Below are 9,474 nucleotides of genomic sequence, written 5' to 3' on the forward strand. Positions count from 1 at the left end.
ATCGGTACAGGTAATTCTAAGTTACAGCTCTTTTAGTTTGGCGGACTGACTTTTTTTTTCAATCTTAAGCCTTTAAGTGATTAATATATTCTTTTATTAAACAGACACTCCCACGGAGTGGAAAATTTTGGAAATTCATAAGTACTCCTTCTAAACAAAGTTCTATATGATTTCATAGAAATTCCAGCGTTTGCGAGTTTTTTTGTTATAAATTTTTGCCGCTCGGGGGGGGGGGGTAGGGGAGGTGACCCCCCGATCACCCCCCCCCCCCCCCTCCAATGGACCGCGCCTGTATTGCCATGATTTCGCTATGAAATTTCTGAAAATAGTCATCCCAAAGTTCTTCAGCCAAATCACATTTTGCTTTTGATTATGAGTCATGTTGATTAGAATCCCATGTCGGCCAAGTCGACAAGAGCTCTCAATATTCAAGAACAAAAATAGTGCTCTTGGTAATGGTTTTATTAATTTTTTTGTCAGTATTTGAGTAACGGACCTAAAAACGCCTGTGATAATATGTAGCCCTTAAATGTTTTGTTTGTTCTCCCTGATCGTTTACAAGTTTTTTTCCAAGTTTTAAAGTGATAGTTGAATAACAGGGAAAAAATGCCATATGGATAAAAAAAAACTCGAATACTGTGTTCGCCTATTTATATTATTGCACTTTTGTATTTGAAAGAACGCAAAAAATGCCAGAAAAATGTTAAACATCTGAATGACTGTGAGGCAACCTGTCAGTACACTTTTTTTTGGTTCTTTATGGACTAGTTTTTATTGCAATCTATTGAAGAAAAAAGTCAAAAAATAGAAATTTGAAAATAGCTTCGCGGGCCGCACAAGGACGCCTCGAGGGCCGCGTTTTGCTTATCCCTGCTTTAGATAATTACTCTGCACAACATTTGAATGATGAACTTAAATCTATTTACTTAAACTGTTGCCCCATTAAATGGCAATGGCATACATATGTACATTAAAAAACTGCATCTAAATATTTAGATAAAAAAACTTAAAGCGGCCTTGTTTATCAATAACTTTTTAAGCTGCGCTGAACTTGTATAAGTAGTAACAATTTACGCCGATAACATATCACCACTGATAGTAAATAGGTACATTATTCACCTATAAAATCACGAAATCGAAAAGAAACCAAACACTTGACCCGTAATGGCATCACCAAACATTATTAATTTGTACCTACTCGATTCATAGTTTTCTCACTGATGCAACTCGGTCGCTGTCATCATTCCACTTATCGATGGGCAGCGACTCAACGGCACTCAAAAGATAACTGAGCCCTGATAAGGAACTGTTCTGGAGTGTCTTTAGTCCGCTCGCTAGTATGGTTCCACCTATACGGCTGGCCACCTACGTCGAAATTTCTATTTGCTTCTCAAAACTTCCACCAATCCGGAACAATGTTGAACACATTATCGGTTCTTTCTCCTCATCTAAAATTCAAAAAAAAGTTTGTCTCCATTGACAACTTAGCCTTCAAATTTCACTACCGTGCCACCTTTATAATTTTGCTAACATGCACCCTGCTGGTCACCTCGCGGTAAGTAGAGTGAAGTGAAAACGATAATCGACGCAGAGAATTCGGTAAATGTCTTGTTTTGACGGGCTGGATATCTATATATTTAAAAGTATTAATAAAACTCTCTTATCAGAACTCGCATGAGTTATATCTAGTGATTGGCAAACAATCTTGCTTCAGCATTCCCACTTTTTGTCAATTCAAGCAGCTATTCAAAGCGTTGTTTTAATGCAAGTGCTAGGAAGCATCGTTTACGCATATGACGCATTTTCGCCTTGTTTACCGGTTACCATATCGTATGGAATTTTGGCGTCATAGTTGTTTCTATGAATGAATCAGTGATACTGTTAGAGGAAATGGCTAATTGTGACATGAAGGTTCAGTTAAAAAAATTATACAAGATATCAAACTAAATGATTTTGACCACCACCACCACCGCTACGAATACGTAGGGGAGAGTGGGGATACTTGATCCCCTTTTCTGATTTTCACCATATCTTTTTGGAAAAATATAGCAACTCGCCGTCTTTGACATTTTCTGACAGCTTGTAACTTCAAGTTTCTATGCTCCAAAAATTAGAACGATACTTGAACCCGTTGATGAACTAGAAGCATTTTCGTGGGAGTTAAAAAATTGCGATTTTTCTGAAGTTAGGGGAGACTTGATCCCCTATTGAAGGAGACTTATGTATGTATGTATGTATTTCAACCACCCAGGTAGCAAGGCACAGCCAGTAGCAGCGAGCAACTATTGCTTTGCAACTTGTTCAAGATTCATCAACTAGATATATTCAAAAAGTCTTTGAATGGACTGTTACAAGGGATAAGAAAAGTAAGCAGAGGCACTTACATTTCTAAATAGGGGTAGGATCGTATGGTCTCCATCGAAAGTACAAATTAAATATACGAGCGTCTGGATCAAGCCGTTGCAACGCACAGCGCTCAGCTGGGTGGGGAGACGGACCCGTCCTCAATCCACGATCCCTTGCTGGTGAGGTAGCCCAATGCTCTCCTCAAGAATCGCTTCAATCAGATGCCCGGATGGCCCAACCTAAAACCCCAAAAATATGACGATTTTATCATGAAATAGTGAGATTAAACAATTTATAATCAGTTATCAAAAATAAAACAAATAAATACTGAAAAAATGTAATAAGATGAAGTTCTAAAACAAAACATTGTTTTTACCTAAGAAAACTAGCGAGATCTTAAGTTTTAAAAAAGTCATGAGTAAAAACAGATCTCGTATGATTTTATTTTAAATTTTTTTTTTTATTTTGATAGTTTTTACTTGATTTCCAAGAATTATTAAAAAATTGTTTTAATCTCACCATTTTTTCAGATATAACAGATATTTGGATAGTATAATCAAAAGGAAAATTATTCCACTCACCTGTCAAACCGGATACTGACCTTATAATGTGCTTATATCTACCTTGATATTCATATAAGCCCCCCACACCGTTGCATTGTTATGGAATAAACAAAATTATGAAAATACATGTTTTATAGATAACAAAACCCTAAGCTACATAAACTCGACGGTTTATTACTGCTGTGGATTTATGTAATTACACCAAATTACTACCAAATCTATCAATGATTTATTTAAATGAATATCGCTTTATTACATTTTTTTGCTTAGCCACTGGTTGCGTGGTAGGAAAGATGTACTTAGTCTTTCAATTGATTGTCTCTAAACAGAATATTTTAATCATAACCTCGCCTGCAAGAACTATCCTTAAACCGTTATCTATAAACTTACTCTTTTCAAACATTTTCATATTTAAAAGAAAAAAAAAGTCACCCTATTACTGGTTTTCTTTCAAATCATTATCACATACACACACTACTCTTTTCAAACAAAAAACATCGCATTAATGAGACGGTACAACAATTACTATGGTTCTGGCTGGCTTTTCTCTTTTCACACTTGCACGTTAAAAAAAAAAAGTTGCAGCGCGATTCATTTCACATAACTTATTTGGAATATTCTCTTCTAGCTTCAACCACTGGAATTGTTAGCGAGGTTTTATAAAAATTCATGCTCATACATACATAATTCCATCACACAACACACTATGAGTGTACCGCTTAGTACCAATTATGAATTTTACTTGTTTTTTTTTTCAGAATAATAAAATTACCACGCATCCCATACCAATTGACTGTTGAAATTATCTTTTTAAATTCAGTTTGCATAAACATCTTCACAATTTAACCATTTTTTTGTTCAATCTTCTTCCGGGAAAAGTTTTTGTCCACCCTATCACCCTCACATTTCGCTTCAGAGTTGGGATTTAACTTGTCACTCACTGCGCTCACTGCACGCTACTCTCGCGCAAGAATTCTACGCACACAAGCTTGAAAAAAAACATCGCATCGTTGCTTTGCTCAAAACCAACGCGCTTCTGACGACTCTATCACTCTCTCTCTCTTCATATTTTTACCGGTTTGTACATTTACACACTAACACACTCACGCGATTACCTGATTACATATCTTCTGACCAACCTTCCTAAAAACCAATTTCGTCGTTCCTGATTCCTTAAACCCCCGAACATGTAGGTACACTAAATTCTATCAACAATCGGCAACATGTCCTTCAAGTAAGTAAGTAAAACGACTCCGCATTGAGTTGGGCGTACAACTCCACTTCACGTTTCGACCATTAAAATCGTCGTGCTAGCTCAACAACACACACTTATGCAACTTTTGCATTTGCAGCCACTCTTGGTAAGAGCAGAATTCTTGAAATTAAAATCTGAAATTTCACACTTTTTCGCGGCGGAACCTTGAAGTCTTTACGAAAAACCAACAGCAACAACTATCACTAGCAAGAAAAACCTTCATTGAATTAAAACCCGACTAATAATGCATGATATTTTTCGAAATAAACGCGGACCGGAGCGCGAGTTTCTTCCAAGCGGCCGTGTTGCCATCACTTCCCTCAGCGCTGTTTTCAAAATAATACCTTGATCCCCTATTGAAGGAGACTTGATCTTATATTCAGGAAGCCCTAATCCTTGTATGAAAATCAAACAAAACCCCAAGATAGAATGTTAATTGACTATTTTGGTCATGTTTGTTCTCATTTAACAATTTATAGCAGACATAAAAAGAAAATTCTATAACTTTGTCTCAACGCTAATACCATTGCATACTGAAAGGCGCTATTTTTCATAACTAAGAGAAAATTAATTATTTTTGCTCTTTTCTTCAGACAATTGTTTGATAAATATTAGTTTTTGGATAAATATTAGTAATTTCGTAATCAGCAATCATAACGATCAATTCAGAACAAGAATATGCCGTTTGGAAGGGGGATCAATTGTACCCAACTCTAGGGGATCAATTGTACCCATAATCGACATTTTAGAAAACTTTTTCTGAAAAATGTTGAGAGTTTCCCATTGCTTTGAAAATATGACATTATGAAGTTCATTTTACGCTCGAACGATTGATACATTGGAACAAATATTTTTTTTATAATTTTCCCATGTAAGGAACATTTTAAAGTGATGAAAAAAGATCTTCAAGATACATTTTGTGAAATTTTTCAAACAAAGTGCAATTACTCAAACAATTATTTTGTTAAACATTTTTAAACTACAGGCATTGTTATTTTGCTAGTTTTGGCACATTTTTCTAGAACATTTGATCTTTGTAAGACATTCCAGTTTCGAGATATAGCTAAGGAATCAAGTATTCCCAGGGATCAAGTATCCTCATTCTTCCCTATAGTTTTCCCCTACTTGTTCGTGCATATTTGGTCGGGATTCGACCAGACCAAACTGAACGCCCTTTTAAAAAAAAAAAGTTTTCTATTGCAGCGGATGCAAAACATGATAAACTACCTTTCCAATGAAAATCCGAAAATTTATCGGATTTTTATGATTTTATCAGTAGATTTCAATATTGCAGAGATTGGAAATGGCAAAAATGCGTTGCGGCAAAGTGAACTGAGAGCCACCGTAGAGGTGAAGATGAAAAGCATGTTTTGGTCATGAACACTGATTTTGAGCGAAATAGTCTCATGTATGTTGTCACTCTGGCTCAACGAAAAAACCATAAGCCATTCCCGTTGGGTACTGCTCGTGAAGCGAGTATTCCAAGCAACCAAAAGTCACATAAAACAGGTACAAAAACGCTTACTCAGCCCCATCATTGATATGAAGTACGTTCTATGCAGCTCAAAATTTAAGTTCTTATTGATACTTTCAAGTTCCAAAACAAATCTTAATGATCTTCTATTCAGCTTCCAGCGGCCTTTAAATTCAGCTTCCAAAAAATCGTAAAAATGAGCAAAAAATTTCTCTCTGCACCTCAGCTGCACCCTTGGCATCAGTTCATTTCACTTTCTCTTGATTATTTATTATATTTAGTGCCACAACATTTTCATTTTGAAATTCCCTGTTTTTCCAGGTTTTCCCGGTCGAAAATTCAAGGTTTTCCAGCCTTTTATTGTCCGTCGGAATAAGCAAAATTTTCAACATATTTCATTGATTTGTTTGTTTCATAACACTCAAATCATTGACAACTTGGACGAACTCGATTCTACTTTAAGGTTTTCATCACATTTTCTTAAAATGAATGACCAAGATGGTTAAAATCCTCTATAAATAATCAAAATCCAATCCAATCCAATTATCTTAAAATGATAAAAAAAAAATCACCCTAAACAAAATCGTTATGGGTTTAGTCATGTTCACAAAAAAATTAAAAATGGTGTGTCAGGACTTTTCAATCTATCATTCGTCACGTAACATTCTATCATTTTTTCATAAGTTACAGATACCAAGTGTGTTACTACAGCTCACAAAATCCACGTCTCTGGGAATATTCGAAACTGTTCTGAGGGCGTTCAATCATGTAACTCTTTCGTCATAGTAAATTCAGTTAAAATGTTGTTTCCAGAGGTTTTACGTTCAGTAATAAATGCAGATGAGTTTAGATAATCAAACAATGCCTTCAAACAAATGTTCATAATTACCCCGTATTTCGAAAAACATGGGGAAATTATAAACAATCCTCTGTGAATCAGTGAGATAAATTTTTAGTGAAAATTTATATTACCTTTTAATATAAATTTTTACTAAAAATTTATCTCACTGATTCACAGAGGATTGTTTATAATTTCCCCATGTTTTTCGAAATACGGGGTAATTATGAACACTTGTTTTAAGGCATTATTTGATTTGAAACTTATAATTAATTTTTTAAGGTGTACCAAAAATCATGAAGATCTTGAAATAATATGTATGTATAACGGTTTATTTACCATTTTCTAGAAATCTGTAAATATGAGATTGTAGGACATGATTCCCTGTTCCTTTGTGAATCTAAAAATTGTCCCTGACTAATTAAGGGTAAATTTTGAAAAACCATTAATCCTATCTAGATTTATCTAGAAATATAGACAACACTGTTTGTTACGTTGTTACGTAACAAGAATCTTAATAGCGTTCATCATTACTCCAAATTCATCTGGCTAATTATGAACAGATAAGAGCAAAAAAAACCTTTGTTCATAATAACCTCAGTTAACCCTACCGTTTTCCGAAAAACTTGTTTTCTATTTTCAGACAAGTTTTTAAAAGATTTTATTCAATATTCAGTAAAGATTTTTTATATTGAAAAGGCCAAGAATTAAAAAAAAAACAAATTAAATTTTTGAATCGTTGTTATATATATATTTTTTATACAATTGAGTTTTAGCACAATAGGCTCCTACGTTTAGTCTAAATGGGATGGTAAGATTACCAAATGAGATGGTTTGGTTTGTTTGATTGTTTCAAGAATCTCAATTTTTATGGAAAGGGGGCCCCGATACAAAATAAACTTAAAATGGGACACACATACCATTTTATAAAAAAATGATACACGAGCTCGAGGCGTGTAGATGAAATTTAAAATTTGTTAAGATTCAAATTAATTAAAGGTAAAACGAAGTTTACCGGGCCAGCTAGTTTTTGATAAAAGATAAGGAACCATATCTTTAAAAAATTACCGTTGAACTTGCAAAGTTCTGAATAATACTGTTTTTGCTTATTTATTATCATATTTAAATGATTTTTTTTAACCAAATTTAATTTCTATACTAATTTTAAATTTTACCGAATATGAAAATTTCATTCAATGATATTTATCGTAAAATATGAATAAATTATTCAATTATTGTCAAAGCACTGGTTGGTTATATTTAATCTATTTCCAGTTAGTTTGCTATAATAATGTAAGCGGGGTATTAAAAATCGCTAAAACTCAAACAAGCGTATTGAATTGATGCTATTTTTTGCTCCTACAAACTTTTGTGTTTGACCAATAATGTTTTGGGTCATTTTAGGCAGTACATCGGGGAGCACATCCGATGCATCACCGGGGGTTCGATTCCGGAGCATGTCATCAACACGTTCTGCTTCTTCACAACGACCTTCACCGTGGTGAACCATTTCAACGAAACGCTTCTGCAGGAAGGCTACGTTCCTCATCCGGGTGTCGGCCATATGCACGAAACCGATGAAGTCAAGTTCCACGCGTACTATCAGTGGGTGCCATTTTTCCTTTTCTTTCAGGCGCTCATGTTCTATGCGCCCCACTTTGTATGGCGCTCGATCGAGGGTGAGCTAGGCTGCTGGACTGCATTGCATCAGGTGCTTCACGCTTCTTCTTTTTGTTTTTAGGTGGAAAAATCAAGAAACTTGTCGACGGATTGAGAATGGTTGAGATTTCAGAGTACTACAACAAGAACGCGACAGTAACGTTGGGTAATAAATACACCTTGTACTCCAAATCTGAACTTCAGGCGAAACTGGACACGGTTCGTGAAGCATTCTGCAAACACATGAAGATTAACCACTTTTGGGCGCTGAAGTTGACGTTTTGCGAGCTACTGAATCTTTTAAACGTACTGCTTCAGGTTTGGGTGACGAATGGATTTCTCGGTGGCCGATTTTATCGATTGGGTATTGATTTTATCGAAGAAGATTTTACCGGGACTATGGATGTTCTGGATACCGTATTTCCAAAGGTCACCAAGTGTCACTTTCACAAATACGGACCCTCCGGGAGCATACAGAAACACGATGCACTTTGCGTGATGGCTTTGAATGTCATTAATGAAAAGATATTCACATTTTTGTGGTTTTGGTATGCTCTCTTGATTGTGATATCATTACTAGCATTATTTTGGAGGTTCATGAGCTTCACTCTTCATAAACGGTTCGTATATCAAAATATTCCTGATTTTTTCAGTATATTTATTCAAGCACTCATTTTACAGATCATATCGCTTCAATGCAGCCATGTTCTCATTCGCGTCTCCAGGAGCTCTCAGCGCATTCGAAGTGCGAGTTATTCAAACTTCGCTTTCCTTCTCTGATTGGTTATTCCTGTACTACATAGCGCGTAACATTGATCGACATCTGTTTAGGTCAATGTTCAGGGGATTTGTACAAAATAATTCGGCTTCAGTGGACGACGACTACATGAGGGATGATTCGGAGTCGAATGACGACAGTATAATCATGACCAAGCGAGGTATCGATACTGTTGATGGTCCAAAATTAAAAAAATGAAGAATGAAGCGGAGATTATTTATTGACGTTTTAGAGAATCGAATAAAACTATGAACATAATCTCGAGTAAGGTAAAAAGGGGTGCATCGAGATGAAAATTGGGAATATTTATGTGATTCGAATTCCATGCATATAATTTAAATTTTTATCTCTTTTCGTGAAGAAATATCAATTCGTTTCATAACAAAACTATGTATTTTATACCACGACGAATGTGGATTGAAAAGAAGGTCTGACAACACTGTCGGCATGATGTGTAGTGAATTTGTTACAGTGAATTTCATTTTCAAAATTTTATCCGAATTTCACTTAAGAGACTACTAATTTTGTGTTAAAGTTCAGTGCTTTCCAGTGTTGTATTAA

At 35.2% G+C, this 9,474-nt stretch overlaps 1 protein-coding gene across 1 annotated transcript; it reads left to right on the forward strand.

Moving 5' to 3' along the window:
• Positions 1-1,304: 1,304 nt before the first annotated feature.
• On the forward strand, positions 1,305-9,245 carry LOC129739428 (innexin inx7). Its single transcript, XM_055730880.1, has 4 exons — positions 1,305-1,555; positions 7,881-8,155; positions 8,218-8,755; positions 8,817-9,245. Exons 1-4 carry the CDS (start codon positions 1,416-1,418, stop codon positions 9,109-9,111), a joined length of 1,248 nt encoding a protein of 415 aa, XP_055586855.1. The 5' UTR covers positions 1,305-1,415; the 3' UTR covers positions 9,112-9,245.
• The last annotated feature ends 229 nt before the right edge of the window (positions 9,246-9,474 follow it).

This window comes from Uranotaenia lowii, chromosome 1, assembly GCF_029784155.1.
Source record: "Uranotaenia lowii strain MFRU-FL chromosome 1, ASM2978415v1, whole genome shotgun sequence".
Lineage (NCBI taxonomy): Eukaryota > Metazoa > Arthropoda > Insecta > Diptera > Culicidae > Uranotaenia > Uranotaenia lowii.

Coding starts and splice junctions, on each gene's coding strand:
- LOC129739428 (XM_055730880.1), top strand. CDS start 1,416: ATGTTGAACACATTATCGGTTCTTTCTCCTCATCTAAAATTCAAAAAA. Junction 1,556..7,880: donor ACCCTGCTGGTCACCTCGCG/GTAAGTAGAGTG, acceptor GGGTCATTTTAG/GCAGTACATCGGGGAGCACA. Junction 8,156..8,217: donor TGTATGGCGCTCGATCGAGG/GTGAGCTAGGCT, acceptor TTTTGTTTTTAG/GTGGAAAAATCAAGAAACTT.